The sequence below is a fragment of the Sinocyclocheilus rhinocerous genome, unplaced genomic scaffold (assembly GCF_001515625.1).
Source record: "Sinocyclocheilus rhinocerous isolate Xijiao unplaced genomic scaffold, SAMN03320098_v1.1 scaffold626, whole genome shotgun sequence".
In the NCBI taxonomy this organism is placed as follows: domain Eukaryota; kingdom Metazoa; phylum Chordata; class Actinopteri; order Cypriniformes; family Cyprinidae; genus Sinocyclocheilus; species Sinocyclocheilus rhinocerous.
The window spans coordinates 621,385-641,290 of NW_015647437.1; the positions used below are offsets into that span (position 1 = coordinate 621,385).

Sequence of the window (19,906 nt, forward strand, 5' to 3'; positions counted from 1 at the left end):
TAGATGTTTATATTTTCTATACTGTAGAGCACTCAAAATACAGAACTATTGAAATAGGCGTATCGTTCCTGAAACGCACTGTATGCCGTAGACCAATCACAACAGACTAGGCCATCTGACCAATAAGAGCAGAGCATGCTCACGGAAAGGAGGGGTTTAGAGAGACTGAATCTTTGAACTGCTTCGAACGAATCGTTTGAGAATCGCTGGAAAATGAGGTGATATTAAATGCGTTTTTTGACCTTGCATGCATGTAATCCTATTGTAGGAGACTCCCAAAATAATATTAGGAACCGTAAAAATGGCATAATAGGGGCACTTTAAAGAAAGAACACCAACAAGAAAAAAACGTAATTATCAAGCGTAGCGTTAGTTCTGGCAGGTCACGTTAGTCAAGCTCGCATCAGCTGACTCTCAGCTGATCCCCATCTACCTATAGGAATACGACACCTATCTAAGCATTCATATATAAGGTCCCTCAGTATTATCAGCAGTTTTCGCATTGCTCAATAGCTAATTACCCTCCTCCATCCCCAGCTCCGCCTCTGTCAGTCGGGATTCAGCCTTCTGACTCTCCTTTGAATCAGACTAATTCTAAAATGTGTACATAAAATGATTGAACTTTAACGATATCTGTTGTAGTCTACTCTACCAGGATCAGGAAACAGTCCTCCATAAAATGTGCTGCACACATCTGAATATTTGGGTTGAACTGTTCTGGAACAGTGTTGTAAATACAACTTAACCACTGATTTCTAGTCGTGTCCTCTTTTGGAAGGCCAAACAAAGTAGTTTCGCTTTCACAATGAAACACAGCGTCACACACAGCGGGCTAGAGTGAGCGGAGGCCGGAGGCCGGAGGCCTAGAGTTAGCAGAGGCTGGCTTGAGTGAGCGGTGGCGGGCGGGCTTGCGGCAACCATATGTGACGACCCCGGGCTGGACTCCGCTTCGTCCACGGTGAAAGCCGATCCGGCGATCCACAGCGCGAAGTTGATGTATTTCCTCAGCGACCAGCACGGATCAGCTCCAGGCATGACGAAGCGGATTTCGTCCTCTTTTGGAAGGCCAAACAAAGTAGTTTCACTTTCACAAAGTGTCCGGCGGGCTTGCGGCAACCACATGTGACGACCCCGGGCTGGACTCCGCTTCGTCCATGGTGAAAGCCGATCCACAGCGTGAAGTTGATGTATTTCATTAGCGACCAGCACGGATCAGCTCCAGGCATGACGAAGCGGATATCATCCTCTTTTGGAAGGCCAAACAAAGTAGTTTCGCTTTCACAACGAAACACACAGCGCCTTCACATGGCGGTGGCGGCAACAATACTACAGTGAGAATAAAAGTTACGCCTTCTTTCTTTGCAAATCTTCCCACATCGTGACGTAGACATGTGGGGGCGTGTTAGAACGATCACATAACTGGTAAGCTGGGAAGGATTTGCATGAAGGTATGATATTCATTCTATTCAGGAGCAGTTTCCATGTTTCATGTTAGTATTGTGTATTCACCATGGTAAAAATTTAAGTGAAATAATTTTGCTTTTACATATATCTCCTAAAAATGTGGGTCGCGGCTTGATGACCATGGGAAAATGTGGGTCCTATGGCCAAGCCATTTGAGAACCACTGTACTATAATATGTTCTACATGGTATGTCAGACCTGTGGAGTTACAAAAAGTGCCAGGGGGGCAGGTAAGACAGTCTCCTTTGCTTCCTGCCCCAGACGTGGGCCTGTATGTAAACAGGGGACATTCTCTAGGCCCCGGCCGCCCCTCAGACTCATAATCAGCTATGCTGTCACAGTAATAGCCTGGTGGACACATGCGTGGGATGGGATCACCTGTAAAAAGACAGAAAGCGAAATAATGCTTCATTTTTTTATTCAGATGGATGTAACAAGCTACTATACTAAGTATACAATACTATATGGACATTTGTCAGAAATTCATTGAACAATTGGACATAATATTTACACATAGCACATGCAAATTCCAGTATAGCAATTGACGTACCCTCTTGGCACCAGTGTCTTGGAGGACAAGGCAGACAGTCATGTATAGTACTTGCTCCAGGGGTTTCTCTTATAGTGTTGGCAGGACAAGATAAAGGTTCCTCTGTGCCTTCAGGGCAATAAAAGCCTGTCCAAACACAGGAGCAGGAGTAAACACACTCTGTGACAGTGTGAACATCTCTTGATATTCGGATCATATAAAACAGATCTTTGATCACTTTGTTAATGTATCAAGGCTCTCTTCTCTGGATTCATGGAAGGGTTTATAGGAAGATGAATAACGTACCAGCAGGACACAGTCCAGTACACTGTGCTCCCCACTCACACTGGTCTCTGTTGAGAAGAAAGGCGGCTTGAGGAGTGAACTCTGAACTGCCAGAGATGCACAGGAATCCAGCAGCGCACAGGCCTTTCACCTGGCCAGCCCTGAATAATAATAATGAGACACAAAATCCCAATAACTGAATTGTCATTATTTTCAGAAAAAAATGTGATGCATGTACACTGCCATTTTTGGGATCACTGCCATTTTTTATTATTGTTTTATTCAGCAAGGCCACATAAATTTGATCAAAAGTGACAGGAAATTCATGCATAATGATATACAAAAAAAAATCTATTTCAAAGAAATGCTGTTGTTTTAAACTCCATATAATATAAGCATACAGTGACAAGGGGTTTTCATGGTTGAACATACTATACAAAAGATTTTTTAAGTATTATTTTAGATTAGTTTTTAAAGGTTTTATAAAAGTATTATTAATACTTTTATTAAGGGGGGATGCATTAAAAAAAAGCAATTTATTATGTTACAAAAATTTCAAATAAATGCAGTTCTTCTGAAATTTCTATTCATTAAAGAATCCTGAAAAAAATGTAAGCTTACAATGTAAAATTACATTTTCCACAAAAACATTAACCAGCACAACTGGTTACAAATGTTTTCAACATTGATAATAATAAGAAATGTTTCTTTAGCATCAAACGTCTCGGTTACGTATGGTAACCCTTGTTCCCTGATGGAGGGAACAGAGATGTTGTGTCGAGTGTATAACACTAGGGGTCGCTCTTGGGAGCCCAAACACCTCTGACATCTTTGAGAAAAGGCCAATGAAATTGGGTGTGCAGAATTTGCATGGCTGGCCACGCCCCGGACATCTGGGTATAAATAGGCCAGCATAGCATCTGCTCACTCGTTCTGTTCTGATTAGTCGAGAAGTGTCACAACCCACTCAGAGGCAATTCGGAGTTGTGGCATGAAGGACATAACGTCTCCGTTCCCTCCATCAGGGAACGAGGGTTACCATACGTAACCGAGACTTCGACGTTGTGTTGAGTGTACAACACTAGGGGTCCCTATACTAAACGCCACAACTGCCGAAATGCGTCACGAGTCCACGGGGCACAGATGTCGACAAGCCAGCGTGTCACAACCAAATGCACCTCTCCTCCTCGTAACCTTCCAACGCCCAAGACTTAAGACGTCACTCTCCAACATCCGGGAGAGTTGCCATAGAGGCTGATGTCCCCTCAGCCGGAATCTTTTCCCATAATAATACTCACCATAATAAACAGCTAAAAAGTCTTGGTAGTAACGTTGGGACAGTGACTATTTCCCCCAGAGGAAAAAGGCACTACGGAGATCACATCCTACCCGATGGGGAGGTAACATGTGAAGATCCACCTATGGACTTACAGAGGAAGTACCTCATAGGGATGGTACTGAGGTGGGCTCCATGTAAGGGGAGATCTACCAAAACCCAGAACCTATCGACAGAATGTCTGTCTAGGGGAACACTGAGCCTCAAGGGCAATACAGTGGAGAATACACACATGGGGACTCAAGAGGAGCCGCTACATGTGGAGCACTAACCCAATACAAGAGTTCACTCGAGGGAACCTACCACATAATGAGTTCTAATAGCAAGTTCCTCCGTCGAATTTCGCTACGTAAAGTGCTTATGTGATGGAAGGGTAGTCCAGAGTTCATGAAAGGAACCTGAGCTGGACTGAATAAGCGCATAAACACCCTAGGGGGGAGCGGCGCTGGTAGCAAGCTCTACACCCTGCCAGTCTCCTGAGTCGAAGAACTGACGTTCAGGACTCTAGAAGAAACTGGTTCCATTCGCAGATTATAAAATCTAGCAAATGTATTAGGCGTAGCCCAACCTGCAGCTCTACAGATATCCGCTAGAGAGGCCCAGTTCGCCAGGGCTGCTAATGCAGCCATGCCTCTGGTAGAGTGAGCCCTCACTCCCAGTGGGCAAGGTAGGCCTCTGGCTTAATAGGCCATTCGGATCGCATCCATAATCCAGTGGGAGATCCTCTGTCTAGAGACAGCATTCCCCTTCTGCTGTCCTCCGAAGCAGATAAAGAGCTGTTCAGAGCGTCTGAAACTCTGAGTGCGATCTAGGTATGTGCGTAGGGCTCGTATTCAGTGCTGAAGTGGTCTCATATGCATCAGTCCCAGTGGCGTGACTGCGGCTGAGGACGCCATATGCCCCAGAAGCCTCTGAACGTTTTTGAAAGGGACCGCCGTTCTCTGCTTGAGAGCCCTCAAGCATTTCAGCACCGACTGAGCACGATCCTGAGAGAGGTGTGCAGTCATCGTAACCAAGTCCAATTCTATGCTGAGAAAATAAATACTCTGCACAGGGGAGAGCTTGCTCTTTTCCCAGTTGACCCAAAGTCCCAATCAGGCTAGGTGGTCGAGGACCATGTCCCTATGTGCGCAAACCAATTCTCGCGAGTGAGCTCGGATCAGCCAGTCGTCGAGGTAATTGAGAATGCAAATGCCCACTTCCTTGAGAGGGGCAAGGGCAGTCTCTGCGATCTTCATAAAGACGCGAGGAGACAGGGACAGCCCGAAGGGAAGAACCTTGTACTGATATGCCCGTCCTTCGAAGGCAAACTGAAGAAACGGCCTGTGCCTTGGTAGGATTAAGACATGAAAGTACGCATCCTTCAGGTCTATTGCCACAAACAAATCCTGATCTCTGACACATGTTAATATGTGCTTGAGGGTTAACATGCTGAACGGAAGCTTGTGAAGGGCCCGGTTCAGAGTCCTCAAATCCAGGATTGGTCTGAGCCCCCACCCTTCTTGGGTACAATGAAGTACGGGCTGTATAACCCCTTCTTCATTTCGGCCAGGGGAACAGGCTCGATTGCACCCTTCTTGAGAAGGGTTGCGACCTCCGCTCGAAGAACAGCAGCATTCTTGCCTCGTACTGAGGTAAACAGAATGCCCCTGAACTTGGGCAGGCGCCTGGCGAACTGAATCGCATAGCCGAGCCGAATGGTTCTGAGGAGCCATCGGGAGGGATTGGAGAGGCTTGACCAAGCATCCAGATACCCTGCCAACGGTCTCAAAGGAACCATGTTTGATGTACCTCGGGCAGGGTTCCTGTGGCTGAGCGGAATGGAAGGCACTGTGGTAGGAAGTGAATTGTCCTGTGAAACACACAGCACCTTGTCCGCAGGGTCTGTCACATGTGCCACCGACGGATGAGGGAACATGAGTTCGCCAGCATGCATCGTGTTGGCTGAGTGATAGACCTTTTGCATCTGAACGTGAGGAGACAGAGTGTCTGTGTCAAGAAAAGAAAGCGTCAAGAAAGCGTACTTTCTCGGCTTCCCGCATCTCAGCCAGGTTGAGCCACAGGTGGTGTTCCTGGACCACTAAAGTGGACATCGCCCTCCCCAGAGCCTGTGCCGTGACCTTCGTAGCCCCAAGGGCATTGTCAGTCACTGAGCGCAGTTCCTGCAGTACCTCTGGGTTGGGACCACCCTCGTGCAGTTCTTTCAACGCCTTGGACTGGTAGACCTGCAGGATGGCCATGGCATGCAGGGCGGACTCAGCTTGTCCAGAAGCCGAATAAGCCTTCGCCACCCGGGACGAAGAGAACTTACAGATCCTGGACGGGAGTCTCGGGCGACCCCGCCAGGTGGCGGCATTTTGCGGGCAAAGATGCACCGCAATTGCTCTCTCCAACTGGGGAACCTCCGTATACCCCCTCGCTGGACCCCCATCGAGGGTGGTGAGGGCAGAGGAGCCGTTGTATTGTGTTCTGGACGAAAAAGGGGCCTTCCACGATTTCGTCAGCTCCTTGTGCACTTCTGGGAAGAAAGGCACCGGGGCCGAGCGTGGCTTAGTGTCGCGCTCAGCAGCCAGAATCCAATCGTCCAGCCGCAAGCGCTCGGGGCAGGGTGGGGGAGACGATGCTCTTGGCTGCCCGGGCAAGCACAGCTGCCATCTCAGCATCAGCCTCAGACTGAGGCTCAGCGCCTCTCAGACGAGCTCTCAAACTCATCCGGAAACTCGACCGTTAAAACACAAAGCAAGGGAAGAACGGGAAGCTCACAGGGATTGCTCCGGCGAAACTGATCCCGCATCCCCATGCTTTTCCGTGGTGCACATTGCTGCGGCCTCGTACCAAGAGGTAAAAGGACCAGAGCGGCAAGCAGCCGCGGTGACTCTGGGTCTTTTGACGAAGAACCCAAGCCGCGAGCGCAACATGCTGATGGGAAGTGCCTCGCAAGCGGGGCACGAACCATCCACAAGCGCTGCCTCAGCGTGAGCACGGCCCAAACACTGAATACAACACTCGTGCCGGTCGTCTTTCGAGACGTGCCAACCAAAACCAGAAACACACGGACAGAAAGGCATGATGTAACGCACAATTCCACCTGTGTAGCTCTCAGAGAAATTGCACTCTTTTAGAGGAAATTTGCTCTTTAAAGATCACTGTTGAAGCACCCAGGGGTATTCTCACAACGCTTATCTGTGTATGAGTAGGAAGAGACCACTGACCGTGCCTTAGATCCAACGACGAGGAATCGAGAGGTGAATAATCGCAACTTCTCAGTGAGAGACGCTGCATTCGGCTCCGAAAAACAGAACTAGTGAGCAGATGCTATGCTGGTCTATTTATACCCAGATGTCCGGGGCATGGCCAGTCATGCAAATTCTGCACACCCAATTTCATTGGCCTTTTCTCAAAGATGTCAGAGGTGTTTGGGCTCCCAAGAGTGACCCCTAGTGTTGTACACTCGACACAACTTCGAAGTGAACGACAGAAAGGGAACTCATCTTTGCCACCACAGGAATAAATTTTTTTATAATTTATTTTATTTTAAAATATATTATAACAGCTATTCTAAATTGTAATAAATATTACAGTTTTACTGTATTTTGACCAAATAAATGCCTTGGTGAGCATAAGAGACTTCGTTCAAAGACATTAAAAATCTTACTAACCCAAACATCTGAATAGTAGCATACAAATAAATAATAAAATAAGAGAGAGTGTGTAAAGTTTAAGTTTATTTTCTAAAAGTCTACAAGGTCATAAGTGTCCATGGTTGAAGAAACACTCTTATAAGATCTGTAAACATACTTGCAGAACTTTCCTGGTGGACACGGCAAACACTCTCTCTCCTCCTGCAAACCCCCGACCTCAAGTGGGGTGTATGTGCCATTGGGACAGGGCTGAGGAACCATTGTTGCTGCAATTACAAGCAGAATCAGATACTGTGCGTGTACTAATGACACCACAGACACAATATAGAGAGTTACAGCAGCATGGGTTACCTGCAGGGCAGTAGGAGTGTGGCGGGCAAGGCCGGGGATCTCCGATAATTGCCTCCTCACAGTAATAGCCTGGACGGCAGGGGATGCAGTTATCCGAGCCCGGATTCGGCTGGTACTGTCCCGTGGGGCAGGGCAAGGCCAGGGCTGAGCCCAAGGGACAGTAATGACCCTGAGAGAGCAAAACCTGTCAGTCAGGTTGCTAGGCACAGATTAAAAAGCGATAGAGGGGTGTGAAGGAGGCAGAACTGACCTTGGGGCAGAGGAAGGCATGCGGAGTGGTGGAGGAGAAGTCTACGGGGCAGTAAAAGCCTGCAGCACAGGGTCCAGTTGGAGCATCCAGGCCCTCGCTAGCACAGTAATGCCCTGCTGGACAGGGAAGACAGCTTTCTATGGAGTAACCCCCTGTGGGCAGATCAATATTATTAACAAAAAACACTGCTTGTTAGTAAATAAAGAACGTAAATATAAAATATTAATGTGCAAAAGGTTCCAGAGAATATGGAAAGGGCAATATTTAGAAGCGTGTGAATTATTTAAAAGTATAGTGCTAGAGTGAATTTATAAGAACAACTAAAGCTGAATCTGTGCAATATTACTTATGCACCAGTGCATTTAAGCCACACAGCGTATTGGATTTGATAGCTTATTTATTTTGATGCGCTATCCCTGGTAAATTATTCATATGCAACTACATGCTGCTCTTGTTGTTTCTGGTTGCGTATAATAACTGCCCTTTTGAACTGCTTTATTGTTTTTCCTTAGAGGCTCTAAATGTTTTATAGATTTATATTAAAATAAATGTGTGGGTCTGTACACACCTGTGAGGTTACGAATGCTGCCTGCTGGGCAAGGCAGAGGCATTAGGGTTCCAGAAGGGCAAAAGTGACCTTGCGGACAGGGGCCATTCCTGAGGTAGCCAGTTATATTCAGAGGAGCAGGATTTGGAGACCCTCCTTGGCAAAAATAACCCTGCTGGCACTGGCCTACAAATAAAACAACAATTAGTCCATATGATACAGTCACAGACTAAAACCTGTGCTCTTATAAAAAAGTGTGGGATGATATCAGACCCTGTGGTTGTGATGTTCCAGGTGAACTGCAGTAGAGGCCAGTAGGGCAGGGCACACAGGCAGCCTCCGACTGAGCCCTGGTAACCTGTCCCAGTGTGCCCACAGGACAGGGTACAGCTGCAGCAGTGCCAACAGGGCAAAAATGACCTGATGCAACACAGGCAAGATGGCAGATTGTTAGCAAACATGATAGTATATACACTACTGTTCAAAGGTTTGGATTCAGTCTTTTTTCTTTTTTTTTTTTTACAAATTAATTCAGATTAATTTTTTTGTTATTCATTTTTTTTAATTGTATTATTTTATTCAGAAAGGACACATACTGTCAAATTGATTAAAAATTACAGGAAAGATATTTATAATTTCATCTTTTATACTTTTTATTCATCAAATGATCTTGACAATAATGTATCATGAAAATGCATCACGGTTTCCATTAAAAAAAATAAAGCAGCACAACTGTTAAGAAGCAATGTTTCTTTAGCAGCAAATCAGCATATTAGAATGATTTCTGAAGGATCATATGACACTGAAGACTGGAGTAATGGCTGCTGAAAATTCAGCTTTGCATCACAGGAATAAATTACATTTTAAAATATATTAAAATAGAAAACAGTTATTTTAATTTCTAATAATTTTCACAATTTTACTGCTTTTACTGATCAAATGAATGCAGCATAAGATACTTTTTTCAAAACCATAAAAGAAATCTTACTGAGTGCAAACTTTTAAATTGCATTGTATGATAGGGGAAAAAGGATTTGCAGCAGAATAGAAAAACGTAATTACTAATGAGCCATCATAATAATCTCAGCACAGGGCTGGACTCACCCATGGGACATGGGGATGGCTCCTGTGTGCCAGGGGAAGGACACATAGTGCCAGCTGGGCATGAGAGACAGTGGGCGGCACCAGGAGCACTGCTGTATGTGCCAGGCTCACAAGGCACTTCCAATGGAGTACCAATGGGGCAACTGTGTCTGCTCGGACAAATATAACCCTGTAGTCCATCTACCGGTCGAGCACTACGACTGCCATTGATACACACATATCTGTGAGGGAGAAATAAAGCTGTCATAAACTATATTTCAAAAGAAAATCATTGTTTTATGAGCATACTCCAGGTTTTAGATGCCTGATGAAAATCTCCTCAACGAGCCAATCACAAAAGCACTTCACTGCCACTCCACTGTATCTGTTTTCCAACCCAGCCACAAATAGATATAATTACCCAGCATCACAGAGAGCTGCTTCTGATGGATACACCATAGCAGTTTGCTCACAGAAGTACCCAGGAGGACACGGTTGACACTGCTCCGCCCCACTCAACCCTGGGGAGCTGGAGAATGTTCCAGCGGGGCATGGGAGAGGAGAGCCGATACCAGTTGGGCAATAATGGCCAAGCGGGCACATGCTGTTGCCTGTAGATTCAATCTGCAAATCACACACTGTAAATGAGTTTAACCCTTTGTGAACACATGGTGTCTTTTTTAAGAAACAGAACTGATGATATATATCACGTTTCCAGTGCCGTTGGGACTTGTGGCACCCCGAAGGGCAGTGAAATCCATCCTGGCAGCGCCCTGTAGGCTCTGAAAGACCATGGCGAGCACAAAACATGCCTAGACAGACAGATTACATAAATTAGATGTAGATGTAAATACAAACTGTTCAAAAGTTTAGGGATAAATTATATCGATATGATAAATTAATGAAATAATGATCTGATTATATAATGTAATAATGATAATTAAGGTTTTCACTAAAAAAGGTATTATAATGTGTAGCTTTTTGGGGGTCTTTGGGTTGGCTAAGTGCCTTTTTGGGGGTCTCTGGGTCTGTAAAGGTTGAAAACCCTTTAATTCATACCATTCAAAAGTTTGGGGTCCATAACATTTTTAAATGTTTTTGAAAGAATGCTCTTATGCTCACTGCCTTTATTTGATAAAACATACAGTAAAGACAGTGAAAATAAGAAATATTTGCAGAAATTAAAATAGCCATTTTCTATTCTATTATATTTTGAAATGTAATTTATTCCTGTGATGCAAAGCTGAATTTTTAGCAGTCATTACTCCAGTCTTTAAAGTCACATGATTCTTCAGAAAGCTATCTAATATACTGATTTCTTATTATTATCATCAATGTCGAAAACAGTTGGCCTGCTTAATATTTTTGTAGAAACTGTGATACATTTTTACAGGATTCTTTGATGGACACAAGTTCAAAAGAAAGGCATTTATGAAACTTCTTTTACTCTTTTACTCTTTTACTATAAATGTCTTTACTCTAATTACTTTTTCATCAATTGAATGCATCCTTGCTGAATAAAAGTAAAACTTATGTCAAAATATTACTGACCCACAAATGTTTGAACAGCAGTCTCTGTATGTAATAACTTTTTTTTGTTGTCATGTATTTTCAGTCTGACCTGCAGGACATTGTAGACATTCATCTATACTGGCTGTCCCAGACTGTGGCTGCATTGTTCCTGGAGGGCAGAGGAACTGAGTGCCCTGTGATGTGCCTGTGGGGCAGAAATGCCCCGGTGGACATGGAAGAGGCTCTGCTACTGCTTCCCCTGCATTGTAATGCAATAGGATCAATTGTAATAGATTTATAAGAGCACAGAGATGGTTTTAAACAAATGTTCTTTTAGACAGAATAAATAACACACCCTGACAGTAGTAGCCTAATAGACATGGCTCACAATTTTCTCGGTGACTGTTGCCCATAACGGAGCTGTAAGTGCCTGCAGTGCAGGCCAGGGGCTTGTGTGTGCCTGTGGGGCAATAGAAACTGGCAGGACAGAGGCTCTGCTCCGGACTGTTGGAGCCCCAGTCACAGTAGTAGCCCGCAGAACATTCACCTACATGGTACAATAGAATTAGACAATAATATAATATGACTCATGGTTGCATCATACAACTCCAAATTCTGGCATAATATCAATGCTTTATCGGTATTGTAATGGTTTTCATCCAGGGGTCTTTGAACTATCCTTTTCCACAAAGGATAAAAAAGCTAATAATTTTCTTTAAAATATTTTGTTACATTTGAATGAAAAAATAGAATCTAGAATATGAAAAATAGGGTTTGTGGGAAATGTGTGGGTATTGTGAGTGAATAGTAAGTGTATGTAAGTGGAATATTAATATTGTGAATTTTGTGTGTGTGTAACTCTGTAAAGTTGATCTGCTCTCTTGACAGTTCAAGACAAATTTCTCATTATGGAAACAATAAAGAAAGAAATTAAATTAAATGAACCATTATGCTCAATCAGATAAGGTTGAAAAGAAAAAGAAAAAAAATTATGTACACTCCCACTATCTGTGAAAACAAATGATTCAAATGAGAGAAAAAGGGCATGCAGAGCATTTTTGTCTTTGAGATAAGTTATATTTATACGATAAATTCATTAAATAATGATCTGATTATATAATGTAATAATGATTTATTTTTAATGATAATTTTTCAATAAAAAGTTCTTATAATATGCAGCTTTTCGGGGCTCCTTGTGTTGTCTGAGAGCCTTTTTGGGGGTCTCTGGGTCAGTAAAGGTTGAATACCCTTATAAAAACCCTTAAGACTCCTCCATAGTGTTGTTATTGTTAACTACAACTAAAATGGTTCATTCATTTAAATGAAGCTGAAATGAAATACATATATTAGATGAATAACTGAAATAAAAATTGATTGTACAAAAAATTGCTAAAACTAAAATGTAAATGAAAGCTAAACACAAATATTTAAAAGCAACAAAAACTAATAAAAAAATGACAAAAGCACATAACAATTACTAAAACTAAAAAAAAAGAAAAAAAAGAAAATACACAAATAAAAGCTTATTAAAAATATTAATAAATAGTACAATATTGTATAAATAATACTAAAATAACACTGTTCCAAAGAGCACCTGCTCTTGTTCCCAGAAGGCAGTATGCCCCTGGTGGACACAAAGTGCCAGTGCTGTTGTCAGTGGGGTTGGGAACTGTGGCCTGCACAAAACAGAGGAATCCAGGGGCACAGGGCCCCCGAGGGCTCAGAGAGTCCATCTGAACCGCAGAAATGTCCCATAGGACACAACAGGCACTGCTCTGCATTTATACAAAAAAAACAGACCCAGTAAGCAAGATATAAACAGAAGAATGCATTTAATCATGTTCACTTGCTCAGTTATTGCAATACAGAACAGAATAAATCACCTGCTGAAATGAGGCCAAGAGAATCACGGTATGTGCCTTTGGGACATGGAACTGGGTTTCCAGACTGAGTCTCATTGGGGCAGTAAAAGCCTTCAGGACAGACCAAAGGAGTGCTGACCCCCATAAAGCCTCTTGTGAGGTTGATGCAATGGAAACCTGGAGGACAGGGTTTACACTCACTCTGTCCCTTCTGATCCTGAAACTGACCTGCGAACAAACAACAACAACAACAACAACAACAATACATAAAAAGACCCATGAGTAGAATCGATTTTGCATTTGACCTCTTCTAGAAATGGTAGCAACTTCCTAACTTCAGTAAATTTCACTTAAATGGAGTCTTATAAAGTCAAAGGAGCAGACAGTATATCTCTAAAATGGAGTATCACAGTACCTCCAGGGCAAGGCATGCAATCATCTGTGCCCTTTCCCCCACTATCAGGGCGCCGGCTGCCCACTGGGCATGGAGTTGGCACAGCACTACCAATTTCACAGTAGTGACCTGGAGGACAAATATCACCATACACGGCTGACACGGGAGCTGAAGTCTGAGATCCTTCACTGCAGTAAAACCCTGTAGGAATACAACGTGCCATATTAATATTCAACTTAAAGAAGTCCTGTGAAGGCCTAAAAAATGTCTGCTGTAAATGATATTCAAACCTGGCAAGCAGGGTCCACTGACTGTGGTCAGGCCTGGCTCTGAGCAATAAAACCCTGGTGTGCAGTTTTGGCATTGACTTACATCTGACAATTGACGCTGATTGCTGCAAAACAATTACATTTTTATTTTTAAAAATTGCAGTTAATAGAATTACAATTTTAATAAAAAATGTGAATTAATTACAATTATTTTAAATATATAATGCAATGCAATTAATGTTCTCCTTTTTAGCTGCTTTTAATATAAAGAATTTTTACATTTTTTCAGTTGTTTTGTATTGTAATGTGTCACATCGATACCTAAATGTGCCCTTGGGACAAGGTATTCCTGCAAAACTTCCAGCTGGACAGTAAGACCCAGTTGCACACGGTATTCCAGTCTCATTATCATTTGGGGAGGGAAGGACGGCTCCTCCAAAACACAAGAATCCAGCACTGCAAGAGCCAGTTGGTGACACATTTCCTGGACAGAGAAACTAATATCAGCTCCACATATCAGACCAAGCATGCAGGATTAGTATGTTCTCTCTGGGGAAAATATAATCATTGTTCATGCGTCATACCTGACCCCATACAATAGGTCCCAGGGTCACATTGAGAGCATTCAGAAGACTCAGCCAATCCAGACAGGTTCCCATAACTCCCTGGAGGACATGGATGCTGATTAGATGCCCCAACTGGACAATAAAATCCAGGCTGACATGGGAGTGGGTGCGTCATACCTAGTACAAGAAAAACATCCTTATGTAAAGGCATAAAGAACACATATATATTTCATCCATTAATTTGTTGAAATATCATTCATACCGTTTTCAGGACAGAAAAAGCAGGCAGGGCACACTTCACATCTATGTTGGCCTAAACTGGGTTGGAAGCTTCCTGGGAAACATGGCCTCTCTATGATGCTGCCCTGTTAGAGCATTAACAATATTATGAGTATGTTTTATAAAGGTCAGTCATTTTTATATTCACTTTTAACATATTAAAGTGCCCCTATTATGCCATTTTTAAGGTTGCTAATATTGTTTTATGAGTCTCCTAAAACAGGTTTACATGCATGCAAGGTCAAAAAACACGTTAGTTTTCTCAAAAATTTGATTTAATTTTACTTCATTTTTAAATGATTCGTAAAAGACTCGTGCAAAGCAGTTCAAAGAATCAGTCTCTCTAAACCCCTCCTTTCCGTGAGCCCTCACTGCTGTGATTGGTCAGATGGCGCAGTCCCTTGTGATTGGTCCAGAGCCGTACAGAGATTGGCTCTGGATTGGTTTACCGCGTACAGCGCGTGTTGGAAACAAAACGCCCATTGCCATGACGGAATGACAGCCCTGGAGACTTGTCAATACATAGAAAAGACAGATGGCGCAGTCCTTTGTGATTGGTCCAGAGCCATAGAGAGATTGGCTCTGGATTGGTCTACCGTGGAAACGAAACGCCCATTGCCATGACAGCCCTGGAGTGGAGACTTGTCAATACATAGAAAAGACGGTTTCGATTGTACCTTACCAATTGGAGCCGGAGTCTGATGATGAAACGGTTGAACTTTCCTGACAGCTCGTTTAGGCGATTGCGAGCCGACTCTTTTTTTTGGCTTCACAACTTTGCAGATAGTTAATGTTCACATACAGCTACATGACACACTGCATGAAAGGTAATATTCGAAAAGGCATAATAGGGGCACTTTAAGAGATTTAAATGCATTAAAAATAACAAATTAGGGAATTAGATTTAAATTAACAAAGTCATTTCACTAAATTCATGCCATTTCACTTTTGTTTTTTTATATACTTTTATAGTGTATTTGTATTATAGAGTCATTCTCAAAAATGTACATTTCAGTCATGAAAATTTTAAATATTAAAGAAATCTCTTGTAAAAGGCACAATTATATAACCTAACTTTTTATTAAAAAATTAAATGGTTTAAATATCAGCCCGGTGCCTTGTTCACTATCTGGTATATAACTTCTATGACTTTTAAGGGTGTGTTTAATGTTTTATTACTCATGTAATTTTTTCCAGGTAAGGCAAGACCTAATAAGTGAGAAAAAATGCAAAACAAAATATTTTAATAATACAGACTTAAAAAAAAGGTTGTTCCTTTATTTCATGTCACTAGTGTCATCAATGTCACAATAAATAATCTAAAAAATAAATGTATTTATAATAAGAATAATATAAATCTAAAAAGTTTGTCCCTGTATTTAATGTAAAAATAAAATAAAATAAAATAATAGTTCAAATGTGTATATGTGAGATTTCCACTTACACTTTCACAGAAGTGGCCTGCACCACACACAAACTCTGGTGGTCTGGATGTGTTCTGTCCTCCAGGGCAGTAATAGCCCTCAGAACACAGACCAGAGGGCTTGGTTAGGCCTCTTCGCTCACAGAAATATCCTGGTGGACATTCAAGGCAATCGTCTGCAATGGATCCTCCAGCAGAGTCTAGTGAGTATTAAAACAGTGGAACCATAAAGCTTCCGGAAAAATTCAAACCATTAAGTGACTCGTACTATAAGAAAGTGATTGATAAGCATCCAGCCACAGCGTTTTAATTGGTTAATGGCAAGTAAAATGTTAATAGGCAATAAAGACAGGGATGCAAAAGTAGGGCCGGCGCCAAAGGGGGTGGGGGGTGACTGCATGAGGGGGCATCGCCCCTCGCTCAGCCTATCCCGCCCCTCACTCAAGATGAGTGTGAAAATAGATTTTAATTACAAAATATAATAGTTTATTTAAAAAAAATGCTGCCAGGTGCATAGGCTTTCTAGCATTAATATTATGCTACTATAGCAACAATTTAGGGCAGTCCGTTTCACAAAGTCACATTTTAATTGTTACATTTGACACACAAACTTCCCGCACAACTAAGTATTCAGCTCTACTAAGTAAGCTAAAGATATGATGAAATAATTTTTTTAATGTTTAATAGAGGGCTAGATTATCGTAGTTAGTTGATTACTTCGCTGTTATTGTTTGTTGCTGTTCAAGTTGTTCTAACTTACCATCAAATAATTGCATCTGTTAAATGGGTCGCAATGAATATGTGTTACGTCATCGGTCGCAATAAGTGTGTGTTTTATAGTAAAGAAGCCACAATTAAGTATTTCTGGTAGTGGTGGCTCTTGTCTGTATTTGTGGTGAAACTACTGCCTAAGACTAAAATGTGTTTATTTCCTGGATGTCAGATTTTTGAATATATTGGCCTATGCGATTTTGTTTTATGTAATATTATTCAATACTCCACCATCTGCATTTGCTAAGTAGCTTTTAGCAGGGTCATTCACTCAGAATGCATTTTTTCATTCCACTGTGGTACTTTTTCATTGTATTTCAATGTAAACGCGCTATGGATATCTTTGAATGCTGCACTCAACTCAGGTCTTTATAGCAGCTTCTCGCGCATGATCATTCTGAAACACGACGCTAAAGTTCAAAGAAGTTCAGCCTTTAGACCTTGCGCTTTTTAAATTCTGCCTGTGTCTTGCGTTTTTAACAAGCAAAACACTACCTGTGTGAACCCAGTGTTCTAATAGTTGTAGTAGTAGTGGGCAGGTGTGCTTAAGGTCCGACAAATATGTGAATGGGTCACATATGTTTTTTAATTGGGATAGTTTTCTGTGCTATATCATAGCAACCTTTCATAACTTCAGCCGCCCCCTCATCAGTGCTGCACTGGCGCCGGCTCTGGACAAGAGGTCAAACATCTATTGCATTACGGATATAAAGAAAGATCTATAGAATGTAACTATGAAGAAATGCTGGTAGATACTGTAGATAAATTGAAGATTTACTATAATGACCAGGATCAATTTATTTTGTAAAATAAATTAAATGTAAATTCATCTTTTAAGCTATAATCAGTAATGAAATTCCTTGCTAAATATTTTAATGATAAATTATTAATGATTTGTCCTTTTAGCCCTAAGTAGCAAGTAGTTTACTTACTCCTTATTGTGCCTTGTGGACAGGGCAGGGGTAGTGGTGTGCCCTGGGGACAGTAGTGTCCAGGAGGACAAAGCATAGCACTGGGATTTGAGGAGCCAGTGGAGCAGAAGAATCCAGCAAAACAGAGGCCTGCAGGAGTGTGCAGGCCAGTCTGATTACAATAAGAGCCTGAATCACAGGGCTGAGGAAGAGATGAACCCACTGGGCAATATGACCCTGCAGAAAAGATTCAATGAGCTTTAGCAATCAGTAAATAATAATCATAATCTTATACAGATATAGATAAATAGTTCCCCATATTGAAAATTCCATACTTTGAAATAGAGATGTCTGGTTTGTGAACAAATCATCAATGAATGTTAAAAAATCTAAATAACTTCTTAATGAATGACTGTCAGACCTGTGTTCCTGTTGTGTTGTGTTTTGCTCCCCATGTGCTCCCTGTTCGAATTCTGGAGAGCGTCCAGCCCCGATCCAGAACCAGCTCTGCGTCAAGCCCGCCGGCCGCTCCACTGTCAAACCCGCCGGCCGATTCACCCCCAAGCCCTATAATGACAGCAGCTATCTCCTTATCCTCAAACCAGAAGAGGAGCATGAGGAGAAAGAGACTGTTATCAATCCGGATCCGCTCCCCCGAGTCCACTCCAGTGTCGGCTCCAGCCCCTGAGTCCTCTCATTTCTTCAAGTTCAGTCCTGCTCCTACACACAGCCCATAAAGGGCTCCTGTTCCCCAGTCCAGCCGGCTCCTGTTCCCACGTCCAGTCCAGAGAGGGCTCCTGTTCCCAAGTTAAGCCCAGAGAGGGCTCCTGCTCCTAAGCCCAGCCCAGAGAGGGCTCCTGTTCCCACGTCCAGCCCAGAGAGGGCTGAAGTTCAGCCTTTAGACCTTGCGCTTTTTAAATTCTGCCTGTGTCTTGCGTTTTTAACAAGCAAAACACTACCTGTGTGAACCCAGTGTTCTAATAGTTGTAGTAGTAGTGGGCAGGTGTGCTTAAGGTCCGACAAATATGTGAATGGGTCACATATGTTTTTTAATTGGGATAGTTTTCTGTGCTATATCATAGCAACCTTTCATAACTTCAGCCGCCCCCTCATCAGTGCTGCACTGGCGCCGGCTCTGGACAAGAGGTCAAACATCTATTGCATTACGGATATAAAGAAAGATCTATAGAATGTAACTATGAAGAAATGCTGGTAGATACTGTAGATAAATTGAAGATTTACTATAATGACCAGGATCAATTTATTTTGTAAAATAAATTAAATGTAAATTCATCTTTTAAGCTATAATCAGTAATGAAATTCCTTGCTAAATATTTTAATGATAAATTATTAATGATTTGTCCTTTTAGCCCTAAGTAGCAAGTAGTTTACTTACTCCTTATTGTGCCTTGTGGACAGGGCAGGGGTAGTGGTGTGCCCTGGGGACAGTAGTGTCCAGGAGGACAAAGCATAGCACTGGGATTTGAGGAGCCAGTGGAGCAGAAGAATCCAGCAAAACAGAGGCCTGCAGGAGTGTGCAGGCCAGTCTGATTACAATAAGAGCCTGAATCACAGGGCTGAGGAAGAGATGAACCCACTGGGCAATATGACCCTGCAGAAAAGATTCAATGAGCTTTAGCAATCAGTAAATAATAATCATAATCTTATACAGATATAGATAAATAGTTCCCCATATTGAAAATTCCATACTTTGAAATAGAGATGTCTGGTTTGTGAACAAATCATCAATGAATGTTAAAAAATCTAAATAACTTCTTAATGAATGACTGTCAGACCTGTGTTCCTGTTGTGTTGTGTTTTGCTCCCCATGTGCTCCCTGTACCGTGACCCAGTTTCGTGTCTGATTGTGCCCATATTTGGTTCTTCCTGTTCCTGTTCCTGTTCCCATTGAGTTCTATTTGATTCAGCTGTGCCTCGTTTATTTCCTCATTAGTTCCGATTATTTAAGCCCAGTGTTTTCCTATGTCTAGTGTCCAGTGTCTAACGTCCATCCCTTCTGCTTCGTGTGTTTTCCTTTGGATTATTAAAGACTGTTGATTGTAATTCTTCCATGTCTCTGCGCTCCTTCGTCTCCTCACAGTAGCAGTGTGTGACAGAACACTGGACCAAACAATAAGCGGCACCCCTTCTCCCCGTTATTGTTTCCATTTTTTTTTTCATTTCCGTTTCCCTGTGGTCATGGAAGCCACTGCGAGATTCGCCGCCCTAGCCCATAAGGATCTTCCATTTGTAGAGTTCGCCCGGGAATTCTGCGGGCTCGCCGTGATGACGGCGTTGGATGACACCACGCTTAATTCTTTGTTCTGGATCAGGGCCAATTACCATCGCCCCGTGGACCTCCCAGACACCAGAGGATACCTTCCCTCCAGCTCAGTCCAGTGGTGTCTGGGAGGTCCACGGGGCGATGGTAATT

At 42.6% G+C, this 19,906-nt stretch overlaps 1 protein-coding gene across 1 annotated transcript; it reads right to left on the bottom strand.

Moving 5' to 3' along the window:
* Positions 1-2,082: 2,082 nt before the first annotated feature.
* On the bottom strand, positions 2,083-14,181 carry LOC107709101 (multiple epidermal growth factor-like domains protein 11). The gene is made up of 18 exons (XM_016513506.1): positions 14,107-14,181; positions 13,881-14,006; positions 13,544-13,564; positions 13,275-13,454; positions 12,881-13,087; positions 12,592-12,772; positions 11,353-11,544; positions 11,141-11,256; positions 10,196-10,297; positions 9,907-10,109; positions 9,507-9,727; positions 8,676-8,822; positions 8,424-8,588; positions 7,856-8,007; positions 7,606-7,774; positions 7,412-7,520; positions 2,299-2,438; positions 2,083-2,192 (listed from the first exon to the last, which is right to left on the bottom strand). Exons 1-18 carry the CDS (start codon positions 14,179-14,181, stop codon positions 2,083-2,085), a joined length of 2,616 nt encoding a protein of 871 aa, XP_016368992.1.
* Between the last annotated feature and the right edge of the window lie 5,725 nt (positions 14,182-19,906).